Source organism: Lipophrys pholis, assembly GCF_963383615.2.
Source record: "Lipophrys pholis genome assembly, chromosome: 14".
NCBI lineage: Eukaryota > Metazoa > Chordata > Actinopteri > Blenniiformes > Blenniidae > Lipophrys > Lipophrys pholis.
Window position 1 is genome coordinate 22,088,990 of NC_137633.1, and position 26,570 is coordinate 22,115,559.

The window sequence follows — 26,570 nt, forward strand, 5'->3', positions numbered from 1 at the left end:
TTCATGTTTTTGTACTGAGGAGAAACTGGAGGACCCAGATCAGGGGTGTCTAACAGCCTACTTTCACCTCGAGTGCGCTGGACTTGTAAAACGGTGCCGAAACGTACAGCAAGTACATAAGAAAATCATCGTAGTATTATCTATCTGTATGGCAGCAAGATTACGTCAAAACTACTGCATGTTTTTTTTTTTTGTTTTTTGTTTTTTTACAAGAGATAGATTTTTGGGGGATGGAAGATTCCTTTTAAATTTGTGAGGTCATCCGGATTTTATTTTCTAGGCTTTTAAAGATTATGTCAAAACGACATGACAGATTCTCACCAGAATTCTGAGTCCGGATCAACCTTTGGCTGATGTCAGAAATCTGATTGCTCTTGTTAACCTTTAAGAGGGTTTTTTTGAGACGCAGAGTATATGTGATGGAAATGTGTATATTTTTGCAAAATCAAACAAAATACTATTGAAAATGACTACAATCTCCACATGAAACCAATTTTATTGAAACCCTTCAGGTGCAAAATACAGTGAAATATCCCCAAATCTTCTCCAGCTATTGCATGTTTTTATAAACTCATGCTGATGACATGGATTTAAGGCTAGTTTTCATGACCGCATCACAGATATCTCAGCTCAGGTCTCAGTATTGTGTTTGCTACTGTAAAAAAAAAAATATATATATATATATATATATATTTTTTTTAGATTGTTTGGCGGGCTGGATTGGAGCCTTATGTTTGACCCCCATGTCATATGGTTAATATATTCAAACAAATCATATAAATTTGGACGGTAGTTGGTATAATAATAGGGTTTATATGTGGTTTTTGAACACTTTGTCTGCTTTACCCGAGGCTGCAGCGCCCCCCCGCGGCTCACTCGGACACAGCTCAGCACCACCTGAGCGCGTTGAGAAAGCGTGCTGAATACGAACACTTGAAAAATGAAGAAAGTCTTCACTGCAGAGCAGATTTCGGACTGGTTCACCACGGGAACCACGTTTGCAAACGTTAAACTCTCGCAAGAAGTTCCTGAAACAAAATTAGATGGGACGTCGTCGAAAGAGACCAGGTATGAAAACGTTAGTTAGCCAGTTAGCATGCTAAGGCGTGAGGGCGTCACGTGGCTTGCTGTGCGAACTAGATTAATAATTCACGTCTAAATGTGTCTTTTTATGCCATTTATTACTTTATGACGTGTATTTAGATGTTAGAACTTTTTTTCTATTAAAGAAGTGTTTATAAAGTAATATTTTCAATTTTAGAAAAAAGGCCCTTGTCTGGGTCGTAAAATACTTGAATAATTCAGTATATTTACTTAAATATGATTTGCAATTTTAATGTATTCAATGTGCTTTATGTAGATATAAAATTAATTAAGAATTTACAATATCTGTAGCATGAGGTCATGAGAAGAAATGGTGCCGCAGCACCCCCTGCTGGATGGTGGAGGATCTGCAATCGACTATTTTAAAACGTATAAAAATCCTTTTCAACACTACTAAAACACAATAAGACAAAAAAAGTTTGATATTTTTTTAAATTATTTATGACTACGGATTTTTGCTGTAGTGCCTGACCTTTATATTTTCATTAGAATAATTGACTCCTCGAGGGTAAGTGTTTTTTTCTTTTATAGTGAAATAATACATGTTGATCTTTCTGTTCTTCCCTCTGTATGTTTTCATGTTCCATTATTGTGTTGTGCAGTGGTTCCAACATTATTCTTGACGGGACCCAAATTTATGCTCCCCCTTCCCCATAATTTACAATTATAAAACAAAGTTTGTAGGAACCTCACTGCATGTGAAATACAGTTTATTGTATTCTGTAATGATAACTTCCTTTTCTCTGAGGATAAACTCTTTGGGTTTATACATGGTCCCTGGGTGTCTGGTTGACTGATGCTGCTTCAGCTTGTAGTTTCATCCACCAGTTTCTCACCCCTAAAGATGAAATCCGATCTATTTTTATCCATTGCTCCTATGAAGCCATATTCTATGCCTCTCTCTCAGTACATGTCTTTGTCTTTTTGGTAGAATCATCTCTTTTTAGCCTGAAGCTTTGTCATTTATTCTCCCTGTACACTGCAGACAGGATGTTCTTGCTCTAAATGTCCTTGCAGGATTGTAAAACTTTTAAATTGTAATTTTTTGGGTTTGTTTTTTTTGTCATTTTACACTTGAATTTATTTATTTATTTTTTACATAGATTAATTAAATCCAGAGTCCTCTACATTTAAAACATAAAAAAGGATTATACCTCCCTTGGAACCACTGCTGTAGTGCTTCAGGGGGTTTCCCTTTCATCAAGAAAAATCTGTAGATAGGGCATATGCCTTTTTAAATTCTTAAAAGAAATCATGACAAACAGATCGATGGAAGAACAGTGAAATATATTAGGAAGTCATATATTTTTACACCAGAATCCTGCGTTTGAGACATGGCTGTTTGTTTTTTTTTGACATTTTTGAAATCTGTATTAACTCAATAGAAACATGGAACAAATGCTGCATAACTGGTCAATTATGGATTTTTATTTTTGCGGTTTGCTCCCGTAAAATTAGAATAGAATTGACTTAAGTGGTCACACAGTTGAAGTATTGTAAACATACAACAACATACAAGACTATAAGGATAACAGGATGATTACAAAACAAAAATGAAATCTAACTCAGCCCCTATTTTCTGGCTAGTATAGGCTTATGCAATTTTATGTCCAAAATATATTGCCTTTAGGTTTCTTTTTCCAATTAACACCACACACACTCACACACATAAACAAACCTTTTCATGTTGCATTTAAACAATGAAAAGCAATTACATTAATAGAAGCAGCAGTAAAAATACATAATTGGTTACACTAATAGTTCAAAACTAAAGCATACTGTATATTTAATTTAATCTGAAGAAAATACGAGCATAAGTACTGCCACATCTATAAAACACACAAATGAATACTGTCAGTGATTTCTGTGTGAATACTGTGAATGTGGAAACAAACGTGATCGGGAGCGAGTGGGTCACAGCGTGGTGCTGTATGTCTCTTTGGCCCGGAGAGGCATTGGGTAATAGTATGGAAGGTCCCAGTCTTTGTGCGCTGCGAATGAACTGGAGTTCCTCATGGCCCGGTCCACGTATCCAGAGACCGTTGGGATCTCTTCCCTCGGGTGGTCTCCACAGTGTGGGACGGTGGGGGTGACGAAGCCCTGCTTCATTTTGTACCGACTCGTCCAGGTCTGCATGGGTGCAAAGCTCGCGGGCTGCACCGGCAGCTCGTCCTGGTCCAGATGCTCCTTCTGGCTCAGGAAGTCTCTCAGCACCTGCTTGAAGACGGACGACAGCTCCCAGGGCCGAATGTTGTTGGAGGCGAGCACCTCACGGAACCTGTGGAGGTGTGCACCAAAGATTTCTATCAGCATAATGTCGGATCGCCACGTTTGTAGACTGCAGTCGTCATGTTTCAATATTAGATGGACTCAAAATTCTGACACTGACGGTTTTAAATTGTGTGTTATGAATAAGGTGCAGTTTGTGATAAAAGTAGTATTATTAAAGTGACCTGGTGGTGGGTCAGATGACATCAGATGAAAGAGCGATAAATAATGTGACTTATAGAAAAATAATTCAAACATAAAGCAACTTCTTGGTTTAATAAATGATTCTTACTATAATGATTAGGGACGCAAGTTTGGTTTAGACTTAGTTTGTTTCTGCCTGAGGTCCTATTGATGTGCCACCTGCAACAGAAACATAACGCCACTGTCACCAGTGTGGCTTTTACTTCTGCTCTGCTTCACTTAGATTTAAAAATAGTTATTTTAGGTGTTTGGTCTGACTCTCTAGTTGCATAACGTTGATCACTGTGGAGCGGAGGAGAATTCTGTTCAGGGAGACCTGGTCCGAGAGTGGGATTTATCCCTCACAGCCCTCTCAAAACGTACCCCGATCATGAATATTTGATCCTGAATGGAGATCTTTCATAAATGGCAAACAAAGTGTCATGAATATCATGTATGTTCTTCAGTTGTCTGGTTATATAAACACACGGGGGAGTGATTTTTATGGGAAATGATTAAGTAGGTCACGGTGCTCAACCATGTCTAACAACGTATTCACCTTTCTTCCGTCCTGACTAACAGATGTTGAGTCTAAACGGGCCTCGCTCAGCCTTCCAGCGTGCCCTTCACATGTTAGCACCCTACATAGTCCGTGTCTGTGATGGTAACACATGATGGCTTTCTCGGCAGCTCGCCCCTGCCTCCTTTTGCCTTTCGTCTTCTCCACAGTGCCTCCTGTCAGGCCTCGTGTTGACGCTGTAGCAGCTCGCTACTGTTGACAGTGTACTCATGTGAGGCCCGAGCCACATATCGCAGCCACCACACACCTGGAGAGGACGGCGGCTGCGTGGATCGGGGGGATCTGGGCGCACAGGAACTCCAGCTGGTGCAGCTCGGACGAGGGGATGAGTGTCCGTAACCGGGGGTACTTCTGGAACCAGTGGAGGCTCGGGGCAGTGTGGGCCAGCCGGTGCTCCCGCTCCACTTCTCTAGCCAGCCGTTCTCGTTCCTCCACATGCCAGAGAAGCTCTGCGATCAACATGCGGCTGGGAACAACCCCCGAGCTCTTCAGAGACGGCGCCTCATCCTGAGCTTGTCTCCGTGTCTCATGGGGCCATTTCATCCAGCTGAACAGAGGCATGGTCCTCGCAGCACGCGCTCCCTAAAGACTGAAGGAACAGCAACTGCATGTTTGTCTACGTCGTTGCGTACACATATTACGTCCACAACCACAGCAGCTTTGCTTCAATGCATTTGGATTCACTGGACTGACTGACTGCTTCAGTAGTTACGGCCACTGCAGAATCTAGGCTGATCAAAAATACAAAAACTATACATCTTCAGTGTAATAATGCAAAGAATATCACATAAATTGTTGTTGCTGATTACATCATCATTCCAACATATATGTGGGAAGAATCACATGTTTTTACTGATTAACTGTTTATTGTGATAAACTTTCTGAATGAAGGGAAATGCAGATTTGATTATCTGCATTGTTGTGGCTCCTCAATGCATTTCAACCTTTGACAATAAGAGATAAGTTCAATACGCTGGTCCCTTCCTCATTGTAATGACTTCAGTGAAACTAGCTGAAGCTTTCTTGCTGATGGATCCAGCACAGTTTCCACAATTAAACACAATGCAGGTTCCGAGGTCAGCCTCAACAAACAAACTGTACAAGTGTCTTCACATATCGAAATGTTGTAAAACTGCTTTTCAGCTTAATGACTAAACTTAAAATGAGTTATTACACTGGCGTCGGGCTCGGTAAGAGAAGAGATCAGTACTTACAGCTGTGAAAACTGCACCGCTGACTGTTTTCTTAGCAGTTTAGAAAAGGGGTGATGAGCTTTTCACAGAGCGCAGCCCCCAGCCTCTCGTCTCCATGGATGAGTCTGTGTAAACTTGACTCCAGCGATTTCTGTTTGACCACGTCCTTCTGTGTCAAATGCCAGATGTCGGCTGCAGTCCTCCTTTTCCCGGTTGTAGGAAGCCTTTCTCTTTCGGTCTTGTGCTGACTGTCTTCGTCTTCCCACTGCTCCTGTCACGCAGACTTTAGTTCTTCCAGGAGAGTTAATCACAGAGTGCTAACTAAGAGCTGTCACCTCTCTTCTCCCTTCACCCCCCACTCTCCCCTGCGCAGCGTGCAGCTTTGTTGTAAGGTCAGCTGCTTCGTGGCTCGCGCGAAATGTGTGCATTGGAGAGAAAGAGAGAGGACGAGAGTGCATGTGTGCGCTCAAGCCGTGGGTGTGTTGTGTTGGAGCTCCTCTTCCCACTGTCAGGGTTTGTGTCTGTTGTTGTGATGAAATCCTGCCTTCACCAAGAGTGCACACACACAGCTGGGAAGGCTCCTGAGGCGACAGAGCTGTGGGCCCGCTCCAGCCGACCGGGGCTAAAGTCAAGAGGAGCCACTGACTGAGTCCAGTTACAACTTGGCATTGAGCAATGAATTGGACAGAGATGCTGGGATTTGAAGGCATTTTCATGTAATTATAAGACCACAATGGACCGACATCGCCGTGCTTTTAGACCGTCTGGTATGCATATGGAGGAAATCCTGCAGCATCCAGCAGCGACCTTGACGGATACAATAATGAACTAGTCCTCTATGACTTCTTCATTCTCATTGGATGTGTTGATATATTAAATGGGAATTCTTTACTGTTGAAAGCTCAAATTCACTCATTTACATAAAAGCTGAATAAAGTGATCATATTAAGGCACCAGTAACAATCCATTCAGTCAGTGGATCAATCCCTTAATAATAGTGTTTAGAATTATTTATTAGCTTGTTGTATTTATTTAGAAAGTTAAACAAAGTCAGTCTGATCAGGACGTCTGAGAGCAGCATTTCTTCTGAATCCTCCAGTCCAGCTTTGACCGCGGGTCAAAAAGTTACATAACAGACCTACATAACCCCAGTCGACTCGCGTTCACATGGACTTGTTTTTACCTCTGCACCGGTGAAAGCTTTTGATTCCATGTCGCATACGTTTTGTTTGCAATGCAATGTTGTTAGATGGCCTTTTTCAGACGTCTCACAAGCATCCACGTTTTTCTACATGCATTGCAAAGAAGAAATGTATTATTTTTTGTTAACCAGTGTACGATCCATTGTAAGATTGCAGTTGGCAGTGCTTTTGTATATCTAAAAAATCTGTAATACTTCTGTTTCAGTTTGGTGAAGGTCTTCGACGAGGACAACCTGGAAACTGTGACCCCAGATGGAGGAAGAGCCCGGAAACCAAAGCCAGCAGAACGTGAGCGTTGGCGTATGAGCTGCTTTTTTTTTTCCTTTTCTTTTTTACATTTATGTCAACCACGGTTGCCTACTCGGATATACAAAATAGTTTTTAGCTTTTTTTGGGGTTGGAAAAACAGTTTCTTGTCCTTTCCAATTTTGCATTTCTAGGTCCTCCTCCTCCTCCTCCACTGGGCAGCTACACGTACCCAACCTTGCCCATAACTAAAAACAGACAGAAGGTACGACACAGAGTCCGTTCAATCAGCCACGATGTCTGGTGGTCTGATAATCCTCCCTCATTCTCCTGTGTTTTTGTTTCTTTGGGCCCTTTTGTTTTTTTTTACTGAAATTGTCATTATGTCCTCAGGAGACGAGAGCACTTAAGCTTTTACTGTTTCTTCAAGATGAGTACAAAGTTATTTGATGCTGCAGGACAGTGTCTAACTTGAAATAAACCAATCTGTATTTGTCAACAGGAAATGCTAAAGCAGGACGTGTGTGTGTGTGTGTGTGTGTGTGTGTGTGTGTGTGTGTGTGTGTGTGTGTGTGTGTGTGTGTGTGTGTGTGTGTGTGTGTGTGTGTGTGTGTGTGTGTGTGTGTGTGTGTGTGTGTGTGTGTGTGTGTGTGTGTGTGTGTGTGTTAGGGTGTGTTAGGGTGTGGGTGTGGGTGAACGCGCGCGCGCAAGCTGTAGATTCAAAATGCAGATTATAAAGTCACAGTTACCTGGACTACATCACCTTAGCACGTCCGTCTGACTTTATTATTTCAGTGATACGATGCAGCACATGAATGCTTCTTCTGTTAACTGCCTCTCTTTTAACTGTGCGTTCGTACGTGTGCTTCCAGCTGATTTCCCTGATCGAGGACAACTCTGTAGTGATCGTTCGAGGAGCCACAGGCAGTGGCAAGACCACTCAGCTGCCACAGTACATTCTGGACCATTACAATGAGAACAATGCTCCATGCAAGATTGCAGTCACCCAACCACGCAAGATTGGAGCCAGCAGTATTGCTCGCTGGGTTGCGACGCAGCGGAAGTGTACGCTGGGTAGTCTGGTGGGCTATCAGGTGGGTGCAACACTTCAGTCTTTGCAGTGCAGACACCTGGATTAGCACATGTGAGCGTATACTCGCATCAAAAGACTGTGCAAAGGTCACAAGGAAGTAATTAGCAACTGCCCTCATTCCATCAAATAACAATGACTGCATTTCTTTCACAACTTGAAACAAGTGTTTGTGTTGATGTGTTAAAAAGCTCCGGTGTGCTTTGTTGCTAGGATAACTGCCTGTGTTATGTAGAGCTCTGTAACTGTGTGTCTAATAATAACCGTTGTCTCCTCCGCTCGGTGCAGACCTTTGCAGTTAAGCATGATGTCACTGACCGTGGGAGCAATAATAAACAGTAAATATTGGTAGAAGTAATAATTCTTGGGTTATGTAACACAAGCTTTATGTTCTGGTTTCCACCACTTGATAGGAGGCCTTTCTGCAGACATTTTGAACATGTTTGTTGTTTCCTGTGAAAGCTGCGCAGTCGGTGATTTACAAGGTCTTCGCTCATACCCGTGTCAGCCACATATGGTCACGTTTGCATTGTAGACAGCAGTTTCTGAAGACTTCTACGCAACACTGCAACTTGGAAATGACAGTTTGACTGCGTGATGTCAACTGCCATCCAATCAGACATGACAGCCGCTACGACTTCTATCCGTACACAAGAATGTCATCCTGCATGACATTTTCATACACTGCAAGTGCTGTCAGGAAAGAAATGAACGGAACTGACAAAGAATTAAGCTGTTTTGTGGTAAAAACAAACAAACAGGTGTACAGAGGTTTGCAACCTTTACAACTGTTCTTCCTCATTTTCCACCAAATGAAGCTCTGGTGGAGCCACTAAAAAAATTGAACCTTCAAAATGAAGATAACAGGACAATACCTCAAGAACAACTAAATTTAACTCAAACCTTCATGTATTTTAGGTTGGCCTGGAAAAGACGGCGACTGAGCACACACGGCTGATCTACATGACGACTGGGGTGCTGCTCCAAAAAGTGGTTTCAGCCAAATGCCTGACAGAGTACTCTCACATTTTCTTAGATGAGGTGAAAAAACTGTTTTTATGGTGGTGGTTACACAAAAATCAAGTTTTATGTGATTGTAAATTACTTGTAGATACTCTTGCAGTTGTCGTCTGCGTTGTAGTAGTTGGTCGTTCTAGATTTGTTTGCTGCCGTAAAATTGCATTTTCACGTGATTCTGTGGTTTAATGAATGACTATCAAGGTTCATGAGCGAACAGAGGAGATGGACTTCCTCCTGCTGGTTTTGAGAAAGCTCCTTCATTTCAACTCTCATAACGTCAAAGTAAGTGTTGAGTTGAAGGAAATGGTTTCCATTTTCAGTCCTCATGTATCCCATGTTCACTTATACCCAAGACCCTGTTTTGTTTTTTACTCAGATAATCCTCATGTCAGCCACCATTAACTGCAAACAGTTTGCCGAGTACTTTGCCGCACCGTTTCCAGGCGGAATGAAACCAGCGCACGTGTTTGAACTGGAGGGGGCGCCCTTCACCATTGAGCAGTTTTACCTGGACGACCTCCTCAAAGTGTTCCCTCACAGGGTAAAATGAGAACGGTGAAAATGGGTCGGTGTTGCTCACGTTTTCTTTGCTGAAGCCAAGTTGTTTGTCTTTGGCAGATTGAGGGTACTCGACTAGATGAACCATGCATCTCAGACGAGATGTACAACCTAGCCATCAGTCTGATCCAGAGCTTTGATGAGATGGAGGGCAAAGACACCAGGTGAGGATGTCATGACTCATAGGTGTAAACACAGGTTTGTCATTTACTTGTTGTTTTTTCCAGAAGTAGTTCTGGAGCCAAAGAGGGTGGCAATACTTCATCAGAGAGAGGCAGTGTTCTGGTTTTCCTTCCTGGTTTACTTGAAATATTCTACATGCAGGATGCTTTGGCCAAGCTGGTCCACAAAAGGTGGGTCTGTTGAATGTTTCTTCATTGTGAGAGCAAATCCTGAAAGCCAGCGGTTACACTACAGATGTTAAATGAATCTTGCCTCATGTTTGAAGTTGAATTCACACCGATGTGTTGCTGCCTTGCAGGCTACAGGTTTATCCTCTGCACTCCACGGTGACTCTGGAGGAACAGAACTTTGTGTTCCAGCCGTCTGTCCCTGGATACAGGAAGGTACGAAGCCACCGATCTGACGCCGCCATGTGTCGACTCTACATGTTGGACTGATGATTTTCTTGCTTTCACAGGTTATACTTTCCACCAACATTGCAGAAAGTTCAGTGACCGTCCCAGACGTCAAATATGGTGAGTTTTATTTTTGTTCAGGCTCATTGGCTGTGACTATACATACAGACACAACCAATGAACACAAGGGGGCTCGGGAAGCCACGTTACAACAAATGAGAGCATTGGGCCTAAAATTGCTGCAGAGCAGTTGAACTACAAATTGAAGAACTGTTGCATTTTTATTTTAATCCTCTTAAAAGGTTAATTATAACCATTGTGATGTGAAGTTATAACTAGTACTGTGAGTCTTAGATAGAAGGTAGAAATACAACACAGACTGTGGACTCCTGAACCAGCTTTCCTCATACAGAACACACACCGAGTGTCGAGCCTCATTTTAACTACTAATACAAAGCAGTTCTACGCCGCCATATAGTGTCCAGTTGCGTTCTGACTACGGTTGATTGCAAAGCTCGCACGGGAGAGTCAACGAGTGACACGTGTTCGGGTAATTTACGATCTACGAGCCTCGTCTGCGCTTTACTGTTGCTGAAATGACTCCACCAGGGACGTTTCCCTGCCGTCGCTCTGCTCGCTGGCTGAAAAATGTGGAATGAATTTCCTGAAGGGAGGCGGGTCTCAATGAGACGCAGAGTAATGAGTCAGGAAATCCATTCCACAGTTTGCAGCCAGCGAGCAGGCTAGGGAAGTAGCGCTGTGGCTGTCCAACCTTTCATGACAACATGTCGCTGTTTGGACGTATTTTATCCTCAAAACACCACAAAGCAACACGGCAATGAGCAATGTTTGCAAAGCCGTTGTACAGAAAGGCGGCCTCTCTGCAGCCAAGCGTCACTGTTTTAAAACGCCAGCTCGCCGAGGAGAACAACACTGACCGCGGCAGCAAAACAATGAAAAGCAGCTCCTCCATGCTGTGAACAGGTGATTCACACCTCCGTGAAGCTGCATCCTACTCCACGCAAAACTCTGAAAATAGTCCCAATTGCTTGTGCTGTGTTAGTACATGTAACAATTACTGTTTGTGCTGCGTTGCTAAAGAATCTTCCCAGGAATTAATAAAGTGTTTTAAAGATATAACTAGTTTATTATGAGATGATGACGTCCAGCAGACCCCCACATTGTCCAAATTTAACAAAAATAGTTTGTACTGCTTCCTTTTCTCTTCTAATACTAACCTCAAGTTGTAGTTTGAGAGAATACATGGATACATTTGTACATTTCATACTTGCCTGTAGAGAGGAGCTTATTACAGCCTCATATAAAATCTACAATAATGACAATATTAAAGCAAACTGAGCTCTGGTATTGGAATTATATCGGTATCGGCAGAGATCCAAATTCAGGTATCAGAATCCAATCAGAAGTGGAAAAATGTGAATCGGGGCATCTCTACTTGCTCTCCATGCTCCTGAAGCTCAGTTATTTTGGTAAATGTCCTGCCTATGACTGCTGAAAATCACATCGTCCTCACAGAAACCACCTACAGCTAAAAATAAATTCAGATTTGAATGTTTGACTCACTCAAACACACCAAATTAACATGCTACCATCAACATTTGACATAACTGATGTAACTTCCGCTGAACTTAATGAGTAAATCAGACTTTAGACCGACAGCTGAGGTACTATAATGCAAGTATACGACCATAATTAATTCTGAAGTAAGTATCCAGTTACTTTTTGTTATATAAAAATTGTATTTGCTGCGTTGGTTTCAAAGTTGGCCTCATAGTTTCTCTTTGTTTGAGGTCTCCGTTGGTCAGGCATCCTAGTTGATGCTAACATGATCAGTGCAGGGAGGAGCATGACAAGCCAACAACAAACTGGAGGCCGATTAATATTCTGGACATTTGCTACCAAAAATAAGTTCTTTGAGTTAAGTTGGAAATACTGCTGTTGTGTGTACCAACACGTTTGTTGGTGTTGTCGTTGCTAATATGTGGAATTATTGCACATTCTACCTTTTAGAATAAAAATACAAGATATATGATGTTTGAGTTAAAGATTTGCGTGTGCCACACAGCTGTTACTTTGTGTTATTGTTGACAAATTATCCCCTCATAGTGATCGACTTCTGCCTCATGCGTCACTTGGTGTGGGACCAGGAGACAAACTACCAATCGCTGTGTCTCACCTGGGCTTCCAAAACCAGCTGCAACCAGCGCAGAGGTACGGTGACTACAGTCCTGAAGTGTCACTGTAAAGTGTGAGCATGCGCCTCACACTTCACATCTCTTCCCTGTCAGGGAGGGCAGGACGAGTGTCCAAGGGCTACTGTTATCGTCTTGTCACCAGAGACTTCTGGCAGAATGAGGTTCCAGACTACATGATTCCTGAGATATTGGTGAGGACATCAAACACGCGTGGCGGCATTTCTCTTTGGGTGCTTTTTTCTTAGTTGACATTTAGATTTGACCTGTAACAGTTTGTTTCTGTGGTCTGATTTCCTCCCTCCATCAGCTCGCTCCCTTGGCGAGCATCGTGTTGAAGGTGAAGCTGCTGGACATGGGCGACCCCCAGTCCCTTCTCTCCGCAGCACTCTCTCCACCCAACTACTGTGACATCGTGAAAAGTGTGCTCCAGCTCAAAGAGGTCAGGAAGAAGAATTTTTAATGTGGAGTCCAGTGTGCCTGTCATGATGATGATGATGATGTTTTTAGGCGGACAGCTGACCACTCAGCTCTGTCACTCAGCATTAGACCTTAATCTCTCTGTATCAGCTCGTGTTTGTGTTGTCAGGCTTGTAAGTGAGGGTGGTGGTGTTGTCGTGTGAGTTTTCGAGTGGGAAGGAAAAAGAAACCATGCGTGTGATTGTGTCAGCCTCCAAAACCAATGTATTTTAATGTTTTCTTGATAATAAAGGCTCGCATTCGCTCTTCACTCTGCAGATGGGAGCATTGGCTGTGAAGAGTGGTGGACGAGATGGAAACACAGATGGCCAGCTCACCTTCCTGGGCCGCGTGCTGGCCCACCTACCTCTGGACCTGTACCTGGGAAAGTTGATAGTCCTGGGTCACGTCTTTGGATGCCTGCATGAGTGTCTCATCATAGGTCTGTTTGCACACTACCTGAATGGAAACATAGTGTGGGACACAACAAATCCTGTTATTCTGAGTGCTTGACAACAGCATCTCTCTCTCTCTCTCTCTCTCTCTCTCTCTCTCTCTCTCTCTCTCTCTCTCTCTCTCTCTCTCTCTCTCTCTCTGTCTCTGTCTCTGTCTCTGTCTCTGTCTCTGTCTCTGTCTCTGTCTCTGTCTCCGTTTCTGTCTCAGCTGCTGCACGCTCTCTCAAGTGTTTCTTTGCCATACCATTCATGCAGCAGCTTGCTGGCCACAGGTGAGTCTCAGCAAGCGGTCGCACAATCTTTATTTCAGGAGCTGCATAAGAATCAATAACCAACCACAACTCTAAAAGTTTCTCAATTAATTTATTCTAAAGACGTTGAAAATGTAGTGAAATATATTTTCAGAACACCTGGGAAAAAAAAAATCCTAATCCTAATTTTATCAATCGACCATGTGTTTCATTTGCAATGAATATTTCCTCTTTAAATTTTGTAGCCACTGAGCGATCCGAGGACCCGATCAGCCCCTCTGGTGGGCTGGTTTTGTCCCACATGCCATATGTTTTGACACCTCTGATTAATGCTTTTTGTCTGGACACCATGATTTTGTTTCTTTGGCATACATTCTATTCATTGAGTTGTGGATACATCAATGAACGGCAAGTCAAAAGACTTGTACGTCATGTGCTGTATTCTTCTCAAATCTTTTTTAAATTTGTGAACTTTTAATCTTTTCATATCTTTTATTCTGCAGGTTTAGATCCCTCTGTGAGCCACTTCTCAGATTGGATCACTTGCTGGCTCCTGTGTGATGTCCTGTGTTTTGAACGGCTCTTTGTCTTTCCAGGAGCAAGCTGTCCTATGCTCAAGGCACACCGAGTGATTCAATCGCCGTCATCAATGCCTTCCAGGTAGAGCATCATCAATAACAATCTGTGGCACCTTTTGGTTTTTACATGCCTGGTTGTTTGATTAAAGCCTTCATATTGTTGTTTCTCCATCGTTAGTCATGGCAATCAGCCAAGCAGAAAGGACAGCTGAGACATCCCAAGGTAAAACCACAAGGGGGCGTCAGCCCACTCAAAATCTTCCCTCAGTCAGTTTTGCATTAACGGTTTGAAAGGCTCACTATAGCCCATACTGAGATAAACCCTGTGCTGTTGAATCAAATGATTCCTTTACCTACCTAAAGAATGATTTCATACCACATTTTGTGGTGTTTAAACCTGAAATTGTCACCTCAAAATTGTTTCCTGTGTGATCATGATAGACAATAAAAACAAGAATTATCTCATAATTGTTCGTTTTCCCAGAAAATGCAGAGTTTCTTGTTTGTTTTCCACTTCAGGATGAGAATATCTGGGGGAAAGAGAACTTCATTCAAATCAAAAGGATCAAGGAGGTACAAAGATGCTACTGGGAGCTTCGTCAACACTCCCTTGAACACATTTCACAGGACTGGAGTATAATTTAAGTCCAACTACTGTAATAAAAACAAAATCCACTTTTATTTCAACCTGAAGTGTTATGTTTATGACCGTAGTTTTTTTTGTTTAACTTCTCTCTTAAATTGAACATTATACTTTTATGATCGATCTTTCTGCTGCTTCCTTTAGTGATTTACCTGAATAGTTCACGTAAACTAGACTTTTATATATTATTAATTATTATTATTAATAATTATTAATTATTAATATTTTTCTCCTCAGTTCACAGTTTGATTGTTATATTTTATTCCAAACATTCAAACAATTAAGTAACTAATTACTCATCAAACAAAAGATATATTTCAAAAATGAACAAAATAAGAATTGAAAAAAAAAGTCCAACTTATTAAATCCATGCCCTTCTCTTTTTATACACATTTAAAGTTTTAGCTCTCACTGTAACCATACAGTAAACAAAAATACATTTTAGAGTGTCCTTCCTTGTATTGTGGCCAGCCTAACACACACACGTACAATAATCTTGCTGTTTAATCAACATCTTAATCTGCCACCTGTGATGTGGAGGGATTATCTCAGCAAAGGAGAAGTGCTCACTATCTTAGATATAGACACATTTACAAACAATATCTGAGAGAAATAGGCCTTTTGTGTGCATAAATAGTCTTAGATATTTTAAGTTTAGCTCCTGACAAATGGGAGCAAAAACAAAAATATATTATTTTTGTTCATTATGATACTCAAATCACCTAAACATGTTTAAATATTTTAATAACATCCAACTATCTTTTCACAAGATATTTCTAATTGTGTCATTGTGATTTACTGCCAGTTAGACGTATTAATTGTGAGTTCTATTCCTTCCCAAGTTATGAAAATTAATTACTCATAGTAATCTAAAATGACACGTCCAATAGTTGTTTGTATTGTATATTACTGTCTAAACAGCTTGGAGGGTGAAAACATTGAGTACAATTCTTGATGCCTCTGCACAGTTATGTCAACTGAAGCATATGTTAAATTGTGAGTTTCAAATGTAAACCGAGCGACACAAATACTGCGTAGTGTCACAAAGAAGCCTGGTGTCTGTGCCTGTCCCACGGTCTTGAGTGTGAATCTGTCCAGGTCGCAGAGCTGTACGAGGACCTGAAGAAGCGCGTGTCGCTATTTAACATGAAGGTCCAGGACGGCAGGGAGTCCTCCAGCTACACCACTACTCACAGGCAGAAGTTCATCCTTCAGGTGACACTGGAGGACGTCATTCCCTTAAACTGTCGGTGAAGTGTACTTCGTCTCATCGCCTTGTCCTTCCATGTTCTAGGTGGTCATGGCTGGTGCCTACTACCCAAACTACTTTCTCCAGAGCGACATTAATGACAGTTTTGCTTCCAAGGAGTTGAGTGGCTTCGACCCCCGAACAACAGTGATGGTATCCCCACAGTGTCAATTGATTATTAGAAGAATAGTAATGTAGGAATAAGACGGTAATCTTATTCAGGCACGTGGATGTTTTATCGTCTCCTGGATGGTAAAGTTGATGTTCACGCATAAGGATGTTTCAGTGTTACAGCTTTTTAATGTGATAAGTTTGTGTTTTATGCTTAGATTTCCTAAGAGTGTTGTGTTATTTTCCAGCTAAGGAACCTCCCTCCATACAGCTTCCTGTACTACAAGCAGCTGCAGTCACTGTTTCGCCTGTATGGACAAGTCAAATCCATTTCCTTTGAGAGTTCAAGGTACCAGAACGTACAGCAGAACAACATGCCGACATGCTTCCTTTGCTCTTAAGAGTTTCTCATTTCAGTTCTGTCTGTGTCCTCAGAGCGTATGTGGAGTTCTTCAGGACAACCCAGGACTCTACGGTGCTGCCCGAAGTGTCTCTTTCCCTCCTTCAGCTCCGTCAGAGGGTCCCACTGGAGCTTTCTGTCTTCCCCACTGAACAGATTGAAATCTGCGCTGGGAACAAACGAATAACTCACCTGAAATACTCACGGTAACACTCAGCAACGCTTCCGAGCTGCAGCTTCAGCAACTTCAGGGCTTTCCAACATCATGCAATCTGCAAGACTCTTCAGATTTAATTTGATCCCGACAAGAGGTCATCGTCGGTATAGCTCACAATTCAGTTAGTTGAGTGGAATGTTTTATCGTCATTTTTCAATCCTGCCCTTCCTGAAGGTTTGCTGCAGTTTACACCTTGTTTGTCTGTTTTTCTGGACTAGAGTGTACTGGACTGATTTGCTGTAGTCTTGGACTGGAGTTCCATTTTTAATTTGATTTGTATTTTCCACTGCGATTACACATAACTACGACAAATCACAAATGTCACTTTGTGAGCGAGTATCACAAATTTGACCTTCTGTATTTTCCGGACTATAAAGCCGCAGTTCCACCGACGTGCCGGGGCGGAGCGGGAGGGTATAGTACGTAGCGCACGTAGGCCCAACTCTGTGGCGCAGTCCCACGACAGAAAGTACGGTTACAATGTAGGCGGGGTTGCGCACGACACAGGGACCCGTCGAGCAAAGAACGTGGAAGCAGCGAGCGGCGGCCGGCTTCACCCAGCCACAACTCCGCGGCTGTCCAAGTCGTTCTCCGTGACACAGCACAAACTTTCTCATTGTAAACAGCAGCGTCCAGCTCCTGCTGAATCTCTTCCTCTCCTGTTACTGAGGGGAGTGTCTGCACCTCAATAAAAGACTGCAATGCCGCACGCCGACATTTCAATAAACCCACGCCGCTCAAGCCAGGCATAGATATCGATCAGTTGATTAGCTTAGCAACCTCACGTTCGACATCCAAACGGGTCAAAGTGTTGCAGAGAAAGGGCAGAAAAGTGTGAATATAGTGACAACTGGTCATGAGAAGTCACACTTCACAGTGGTGCCGGCATGTTGTGGAGATCGGCCAAACTTGCCACCGATGGTCATTTTCACACAGAAAACCATGACTAAACACTGAATAACTTTCCAGATTAAGTCTGTTTCTGGTCTAATATTTTGTGAACTCAATTTCCAAATAAATGCGACTTATAGTCCAGTGCGACTCATGTTTTTGTCTTCTTCATGATGCATTTTTTGACTGGTGTTAAGTATACTCAATAGCGACTTATAGTCTGGAAAATATGGTAAATTAGGATCCAGGGCAGAGCCGTTACACTCCGCCACGAACTGTCGCGACATGTTACCATGCGTTACATTTAATTGCATGAAACGGTGGTGAATCATTACGCATGGGCACCAATATTGGTGCCATTGCGCTTTGCGATTTTCTGTCACTAATGTTTCAAATCGGGAGAATTTGGACAGCAGGAGGAGGAGAGATGGCTGGCCGCTCGTCACTACTGTCCTCTGGCTCAGCCTCGCCATGCAGAACAACAGCAGGAGGAAGAACCACTGCAGGAGAATTCTGAGGAACATCATAATCATTGTGTGTGTGGGAGAAGACAGTGATTCGCAGTGGCATGCAGTGAAATGTGATGCCGCATGTAGGCCTGTCTCGATAATCAGTACATCAAATAATTGCACGATAATTAAAAACGAGCTCGATAAGTTTGCCCGGCTCGATAATTTTTCATTTACCAAAGACGTCACTGTGAGCGGCGCTCATTCTGGTGTTAGTGAACTGCGCTCTCACAGTTTGCTGTTTTAGGGAGTTGCCAGATTTCTGAGCCTTCCAGTGGAAAACCCGGGTATGGCACACTGTAAACGGAACTTATCATGTAGGGGGAAAATCAGCCAATCTGGCAACAGCAGCCATCAGCGTCGCACCGCCGCATACGTCATCAAAATGCGAAGCATCACGACAAAAACAAGTAGAAGACAGCAGCGCTACCTCAGACGCCGTCTCCACCATTAATACTTCATCTTCGTATGGTTACCGTACTTTCCGGACGACAAGCCGCTACTTTTTTTTTTTTTTTTACATGCTTTGAACCCTGCGGCGGACGACTCTGCTTTTTAAGGGTTAACGAGCTTCATGCTGCTGATACGTGGGTGATGCGTTCAGGTGCATCACGTAACTCCAAAGCTCGCAGCAACATATTGAAAACAAATAATTATGAACTTGTTCATTTTTGGAATTGTGAATTTAGAACTATGAACTGAACTAGTTCATGTAGAAACTGAACTTTCCCAACACTGCCTGTCAATCACTCTGGGGAGGCGGGGCACCTGGCACACCTGAGTGCAGCATGAGGGCCCATGAGGAGTAGAGGGAGAGATGAGGGGAGAGAGAGAGAGGTTGTTTTGATTATTTATTTTGGATATTTACAATGTCTTTTTTCATAATACAATTCTAATTTTAAATATTCTTAGGAAATAAAAGTTTATCTTTAAAAGGGTATACTTGCATTATTATTTATATATTAGTGGAAAAATGGTATCAAAACGGCAATATTATCATTTATCACAATAATTTCTGGGACAATTTATCATCCAGCAAAATTTGTTATCATGACAAGCCTCACCACATGAAAGCGCATGGCTATTCCTGTCAATTCTTGACAGTTTTCATGTCGATGCTTGACGGTATGTGCTCCAAGAACCATCAAGAATACACAATGAATGCTGTCCCACTCTATCACACATCACCACGCATCACAACTAATCGACACGCTCACTTGCGAATTTCACGAATCGAGGCAATTCTTGATATTCGTGGAGGATTTTCTGGCAGTCGAAAACATGCTCCACGAATATCAATAATGTCAAGAACCGACACGCCCTGTTACAGACCCTATTCAGATGCGTGGTCAGATTACAAATGTTACAAAATGCACCACTAATGATGGTATTATTTATTCATAACGCATTGTGCCTATGTGAAAACCCTGCTGTAGACAGTTTTTTTTTGTAGTTTAGACTGTGGTTCGACAGTGCTTTCTTTAAGTTTACACTGGGCCTACACTGATTTGCAGTAGTTTTGGGCTTTTTAGGCTGATTTCATGTGCAGGAAGCGCTTTGAACCTGCTGAAGTAGTAAAGATGTGCATACAAGCGAAGTCCATTTATCATTTTACTCAAGCTGTGACGGCTCCTCAACTTAATAATGTAGAAATGACTTTCAAAGGCCACAGCGAGTTTTAATATTTCATTTAGGATGGCTAGTGAACCATGGAAGCTTTTTCACAGTAAAATGACTGGTTTAGATAGGACACCTGAAGCACTTTTCTATGTGATGTTTCTGTACAGGGTGAACGTGGACTTTGAGCGCCAGTCTGTCAGCCCGGTGGGAATTGTGGGCGGATCTGTTTGCCCCAACAAGATCCCGTCTAAGCGCTTCTTTGTGGTGAATGTCATGGAGGTCAGTCCTTCATGTTAAACCTTGTCTGACAGATGGACACTTTAAAGGAACAGCACAGAACGTATTCAAGTATTTAAAGTGTGTATCTATCGTCGCTTCAGGTGATTGAGGTGGGTCATTTCTGGGGTTATCAAGCCGATGACGCCAGCTTGAAAAAGCAGCGCCATCTGACAACACAGATTAACGGGTGCACACTGCGTCCTGTGGCCGTGGCGCTCTACCCCAACCTGCTGTGCCTGGCTCCCTACTCCGAAAATGAGCAGATCGTGTATAACCGTGCCAAGATCCTGCATGTGCGTGGCAACACAGTGGAGGTGAATATTGCTCACACTCTGCACAGTAACAGTTCTTTAGTATTTTTTAAGAAAGTTTTAGTACTGCCTATAAAGTTTGATTTGATTGCTGACCAAGAAACACAAGTTTCTTTGAGCTTTGATGGACTTTTTTAGAAATCATTTCTTCAGAAAAGCTTTCCCCCCCGTCCCCCTCCAGGTCTTCTTTTTGGACTTTGGAAACACAGTGGTGGTTTCCTGCAGCAGCCTCAGAGAGCTCCCGGATGACCTGCTGTCACACCCTTTCCAGGTAACAACCATTTTAGTGGTCAGTAGTGTGTACGCACCCCTGCCTGCTTCGCTGTCCCACCTGTGAGCCTGTTGTCAGACACTAACGGAGGTGCTGCTCGTGGTTTCAGGCTCAGGAGTTCCAGATTATGGGAATGTGTCCTTCCGTCCAGTCCATCGTCCAGGGGAACCCTTGGAGCAGCCACGCCCGACACCGCTTCATCATCCTGGTGAAGGGCAAGTCGGTCCTCGTGTCTCTGTACTCCATCCTCTTCGGGGTCATGCGTGTGGAGGTGTTCATCAACACAAAACACATCAACGTGGTGGACATACTGATCGAGGAGGGACATGCTGTGAAGACGGACGAGAGCTTCGACTCCATGGTGAGAGAGACGACAGGGAGCTGAAGCTGTCCCACATGACATGGCTTCAATTATTAAATATATCCTGTCAGCACCACTTACGGCCCCTGCTTAGTTCTGAGACAACTATCCAGAGGTATAAACCTTTTCTGTTAAAACTGAATTTCAGAACTCAAACTTATACAGAAGCTTTTCAAACTGCACTGATTCGCTTTCTCTGCAGTGAAAAGTCTTTATAAGCAAGTAGGTTTTATGGTCCTTGCAGTACTATGATGTTTTTCCTCTTGAAGATTCCATGATTTCTTTGATGTTGTTGAACACTTTGGTCTCTATGAAGACGGAAGTTGAAGGCTCCAGCTTGTGTTGCAGGAAACTCCTGATATGTTGAGTCAAAGAGATGCACTGCCTGGGTGAGTTCCTCTCAGTTTATATACCGCATCTTGTGTGTTCTGACAGAATAACCATGAGACGCTGATGACTCTCTACAAGGACTTGGAGTCTGGTACATATGTTCCCAACTCAGCCAGCAGCTCCGTGATGGACCGCATTGACGACGACAAGGAAGCCATTGACAGTCTGCTCGCCCAATTCTCAAAGAGCAGCAGCAGCTTGCCCCGGACAAAGGTCACACTCACCGAGAAAGAATTAAATGGAGTATAGGATAATAAACAATCATAATGTAAGCAGAGATTTAACAAAATAGCATTGTTGTACTGTCTGAATGCCTGGGATTAAATATTTAAAATAGGATTTAAATTCAGTACTAGCGAACTAAAATATTCTGAAGATTTTCCTTTTTCATCAATATTATGGGTTGTAGTTCTTAAAATATTATGATCTGATGAAAAATAATATCTATTTATAATACAGAAACAAACAGGTGAAAAAATATTAGTTTTTGTTTTTTTTCAGGCCTTTTTTATTTGAGGATTCCTGCACTCAGTAGTTTATCCACTAACACATTTCCAATGAGACAGTTCTTTCATTTCAAAACATTTTTAGGTTAAAAAGATTTGTGTATATTGTGTGCCTGATAAAAACTTAAAGGCCACTAAAATGGAGTATCTAAGATCATTGGAATATTTCCTGGGATGAGTTTGTTTTTTTGTGCTTTGTGAGAATAGAAATAACTGACTCAGCAGTTAACTTTTCTTTGGTATTCTATTTAAGTGTCTTGTGGTGAATCTGCCCACTAGATGGAGCCTTCTGTGCTGCTCCCTCCATATGTTGGTCTTCATCCAGAGGCCCGCCCCTTTCAGTTCAAGAGCCACAACAATCAGTAAAAGCTCATGTCTGATCACCGGCTTCTCTCCAACACTACAGGTTCGTCTGCACGGACCATCCAGTCCTTACAAGACAGCTTTCTACAGCTTGAGCCACAAGACACATTACAAGTAAGCCCGACACTTATCAAGAGTACGTTGAACTCTCAGCCGCCCTTTACCTATGCAGAGCTCTCCTCCTGCAGGAATGTGCTTGTGGAAAATGCCAGCGTCAACTCGTTGGCCCTGAATGAAAACCCTCATTACAAACACCAGAGGATGCTGGTGGCTGGACGTGTGTCAGTCAGTGGTTCAGGTAGAGAATACACAAACATTGTCAAACTTCTGCAAAGTGTACTGACATAAATGAGGTCTTTAAGTTTTATGGCAGCAGTTTATATCGCAGACATTTGTGTTTTTCCACTTCACCCCCTCACACTGTGTGCTTGTGTTTCAGGTTCAAGCATTCTGCTGCGAGATACCACCATCATGCCACACGTCCCCGGACTGCCTGCACTCGTTTCCATGCTCTTCACTCCCGCCATGGAGCTGCGGTAAGAGAGAGATAATGTACCGATTCACCATCAGGTTCCCCTTCAGGAATATGTCACCCGCATTCAACAGTGATGAAACTGTCCAGCATGACAGGGTTGGAGCTTTGTGACTTGGTGTGTTAACCTGCCGGAAGTAGTGATCAAACTGCTTGTAAAGGGATAAACATGCTCAGTAGTAGGGATGCACCGATACCGGCATCGGGTCCGATACTGCACATAAAAGATCCCCGATACAACTTGCGTCATGCGTCGGCAACATCCGGTTTTGATATTCTTTAATATTAACGTAAGACGGACTGTAGATTATGTTCTGCTAAAATATCCAGAGGTTAAAGATAGTTTGTACAACATCAGCAACTTTTTCACCAGAGACATTTGGAACTGCTCAGCACGTAACTTTTGCTAAAGAGTTCTGAGGGTCACACATAAGAGATGCTGCACACGATGAAAGTGTGACTGATACTCATTAACAGCAAGCTCGTCTACAGTCTCCAGTATGCACAGACGCGCCACACTCAGCCATGCGTACTGCAAGCTGGAAGACTGTTGGAAGTGTGCATAGCGTCGACACAAAGGCTGTTGGAGGTGGGTCACAGCAACGCATCGCCTTCACATATCGTTTGTGTGAGGAGTATGAATTCTGCCTTATTACATTGGTATTCAGTGTCGACAAGTAGCTAAACGTCGTACTTGTACTTGTCCTTTAAAAAAGTAATATCGGTACGTCCTTAGTCAGCAGCAATAATCTGCAAAGAAGCAACAGTTCAACTGACTCACAGTTCAGTTGAACTTCCTTTTGTAGATTCTCTGCTTAAAATCTCAGGTTTCATTAAAATACTGTCCTGGGTTCTATTTCCATGTTGGTTTGTTTTTACAGGTAATCTTCATTAAAAAGAAATAAATTGAGTTTCACACAAATAGTTGTATTAATGTACAGTTGAGGTCAAATTATTACCTCCCTATTACATTCAAGCTCCTCCAGATTTGATGTTCTTCTGGCATGGTCCCTGGTCTCCAGTTCAGCCCACAGGCTGAGCTTCAAGGTGCTTCGACTGTAGAAGTTGAGTTTTTCTTAACCTGCATCTTAACAGCTCATTTTTGTGCAGGGCTTCAGTGACTGTCTTATTTGACACTACAATTCCAATTCCTGACTTGGTTAAATTAACTAGTGTTTTGCCACTTGTTCTAGGGTCTTTAGACACGTCTCTCATCTGTCTTCTTTCCACAGTCTTTCAAATCTTCGTCTCCCTGCCTCTGCCAGACTCTCTTTGAATATCTTTATGACACTTCTGGCTCCACTTGTTGACACTTGGAAACGCTCCGATAACTTTGTATATCCTTTTGCTTTGTGAATGGTAAATGGACTTCACTTGTATTGCGCCTTTCAGCTGCGTGAGCCTCCCCAAAGCGCTCTACACGTTCATCACATTCACACACACATTCACACACCATAGGAAGCGTCAACAATTGTTCTTCTCAAGTCTAAAGTGACTTCTTTTGTTTTTGGCATGATGCTTTCTCAGGTGACATCTCAAAGCCTCCATAAGGTTCATGTACTGTGTGTAAAGTGTAGGACAACCCTCAGATTTAACTTGATTGGTTACAAGTTGTGAGCATCACAAACGTAAAGCACATGGTTGCTCAACAGTGGTTTGTGCTTTGTCTCAATAGAAAGGTCAGTTCTTAAGGGGACTAATAATTTTGACCCTGGTAGTTTTTGAGAAATAATATTGTTTCTGTGTGCAATAAACTATTGTAAGAATCCAAAATAAAGGTAGAATGTTTGGAACAGCTGTGTTAAAAATTCATTGATCTGTTTAACAGCACTAGGGAATTTTTTGAAGAATTTTTTTTTATTATTTCCTAGGGGGAATAAAGATTTTGACCTCAACTGTACACTTTTTGGTGGATTTGAAATTAGATGAAGACAAAATTGAATTATGAAGTAAGTAATATTGAGCTATAATCAACCTAAAATATAAGATCTGAGAAGTTCCTGTGTGTGTCAGGACCTGCCAACCTCACTCCTTTCAGAGGGAAAGTCTCTTGATTTGTTGCCTATTAATCCAAACTGCTTCTTCAGGATATCCATTAAAAAATGAAATCTTTAAAAAGATCTTAAGAGTTATTAATGTGACTTTAATTCATTATGTTAAAATGGTTTATTTGGATGTTGTGTTTTGCCTGCTGGTGGAGCAGCTTTCACACCGGTCTTGTTTCAGTTTATGGAATGTGAAGCAATATAAAAAAAATCTGATCTGTACCAACTGGTATTAAAGCCCAGACTGGCTGGGAGGGAGATGGATTTTTATCTCCCTGTGATAACAAATAATTGATCTACTGCTCACAGAGAGAGAAAGGGGAGACCTTCCTGCTAATAACACCCTGCTTCCTGAGCGCAGTGTCGGTGTGTTGTGTCTGGTTGTGTGTTTTCTTTTCTTCCTCACACTGAGGCTCCGCTTCAGCAGGTTGTCTTTGTCACATCTTCCCAGCCTCGATGCTTCGGACTGATCATCGCGTCTATTTTCCATTATGTAGCACCAATTACGAGAGGACGAGCTACACCGGCGCGCTCTGTGGCCTCGGCTGGAGGAGTGACACCCAGGAGGCGGTTCTCCCGGAGCGCGACATCGAGCTGACCTTTGATGTCAACATCGATGTGGAGGACATCACAGAGGTAATACATTTTAGGGACGTAGAAACAAATGGCAACTCCTTCTTTTTCCTTTACTGAGCCACAGTCCCTGAAACGCAGATATATTTTTTAATAAGCTGATAGTTTCTTCATCTTGTTTTTTCAAAAAGTATCTCAACATCTCACAAACGCTTGTGTTTACACTTGATAGATCCGGTCTGGTAGAAAGGTTAGAAAACGCAGGACGGATCTTAAGAGTATTTCTAATAGAGCTGCACGATAATAGTTAAACCTCCGTCACGATTTGACTTGTTTTTGGTCGTTTTTCCAAGATTTCTGTTCATTTGCGTGATTCGTTTTGGACATAGTCTAGGTCAGTAGGGCTCCGACAGATTGGCCACAGACTGCATGGACGCATTTGTTGTCGTTCAGTCGGTGTTCTGCAACTGTAGTTTCCCATAATTTGCTCTCTGCATTGACCTACACGAGAATGGCAGAATCTTAAAAATATCTGTCAGTATAACCGAGTCGGCTCAAGCACTGCAATTGTAAACATTATTAAAAGTTTTGTAAAGGCACAGCCGGTATCGGATTGTACAAGTGAATTAATGAAGTGGCTGAGAAGACGAAACTGCAGTGTAATTACACCAGCCAGTAATGAAGTCTATAGAAATGATGTGAAATACCGACAGAGCTCTGCCTCCTGCGCGTGTTCCCTCCTTCCAGATAAACACCCTGCGGATGGCTATGAACGGCCTGATGTGTGAAGGGCCCAGAGGCAGTCTTCATCTGCACCGCGACAGGACCAGAGTCCTGCAGAACGACTGCCAGGACCGCCTCCTCAGGTCACACGCACACACTAATCCACATTGAAGATCGTTCTTTCAAACCTAGAGCTAAACAACCGTTCTCATGGGCTTCATCGTGCAGATTGTTCACCAAGTCTCCTCCCAGGGAAGCGGTCGCTCCGCTGTACTATGAGAACATGGAGCAGTGGAATCAGGTCTGGTGCACAGACATTTCTGGGCCTTTTCGTCTGATCCTTGACTTTGTTGAAGCACATTTAGGCTGTTGGTGTTGATGTGTGGCCTGAACCTGCAGGTGGATCCCTCTCTGAGGGTGGACGTCGCAGAGGCTGGAGACAGACGCAGCAAAGGAGCTCCCTTCCAGCTCCACGCCGTCACACTGCTCAACAGCTGAACAGACTCAACGATGAGCTGCTTCTTTGAACTCGCCCGTTTGTGTGCAGGGGAGTGTTTAGTTTGGTTCTTCTTTGAATAGGAAGGTAAACTTCCAGCAC

At 42.7% G+C, this 26,570-nt stretch overlaps 2 protein-coding genes across 2 annotated transcripts; one reads left to right on the plus strand and one right to left on the minus strand.

Moving 5' to 3' along the window:
* Positions 1-940: 940 nt before the first annotated feature.
* tdrd9 (tudor domain containing 9) lies at positions 941-26,470 on the plus strand (the record flags this gene model as incomplete). The annotated part of the gene is made up of 37 exons (XM_080479877.1): positions 941-1,078; positions 3,179-3,390; positions 4,318-4,470; positions 6,736-6,818; positions 6,971-7,041; positions 7,649-7,870; positions 8,785-8,907; positions 9,088-9,168; positions 9,263-9,427; positions 9,505-9,608; positions 9,672-9,797; positions 9,926-10,010; positions 10,085-10,142; positions 12,150-12,254; positions 12,332-12,429; positions 12,546-12,677; positions 12,974-13,136; positions 13,358-13,421; positions 13,997-14,060; positions 14,157-14,201; positions 14,498-14,551; positions 15,720-15,836; positions 15,916-16,023; positions 16,230-16,330; positions 16,417-16,587; positions 19,786-19,897; positions 19,999-20,211; positions 20,390-20,479; positions 20,589-20,840; positions 21,276-21,443; positions 22,062-22,213; positions 22,288-22,397; positions 22,539-22,635; positions 25,174-25,312; positions 25,997-26,115; positions 26,201-26,273; positions 26,372-26,470. The coding sequence occupies 37 exons, from the start codon at positions 941-943 to the stop codon at positions 26,468-26,470; spliced, it is 4,467 nt and encodes a 1,488-aa protein (XP_080336003.1).
* rd3l (RD3 like) lies at positions 2,373-5,879 on the minus strand. The gene is made up of 3 exons (XM_080480128.1): positions 5,350-5,879; positions 4,383-4,724; positions 2,373-3,382 (listed from the first exon to the last, which is right to left on the minus strand). The coding sequence occupies exons 2-3, from the start codon at positions 4,694-4,696 to the stop codon at positions 3,019-3,021; spliced, it is 678 nt and encodes a 225-aa protein (XP_080336254.1). The 5' UTR covers positions 4,697-4,724; positions 5,350-5,879; the 3' UTR covers positions 2,373-3,018.
* Positions 26,471-26,570: the final 100 nt, after the last annotated feature.

Bases quoted from the DNA above. Each gene is read 5' to 3' on its own strand.
- rd3l (XM_080480128.1), bottom strand. From the start codon at position 4,696: ATGCCTCTGTTCAGCTGGATGAAATGGCCCCATGAGACACGGAGACAA. The intron at 3,383-4,382 runs GTGTGTGGTGGC...ACACCTCCACAG, and splicing joins GCAGCCGCCGTCCTCTCCAG to GTTCCGTGAGGTGCTCGCCT.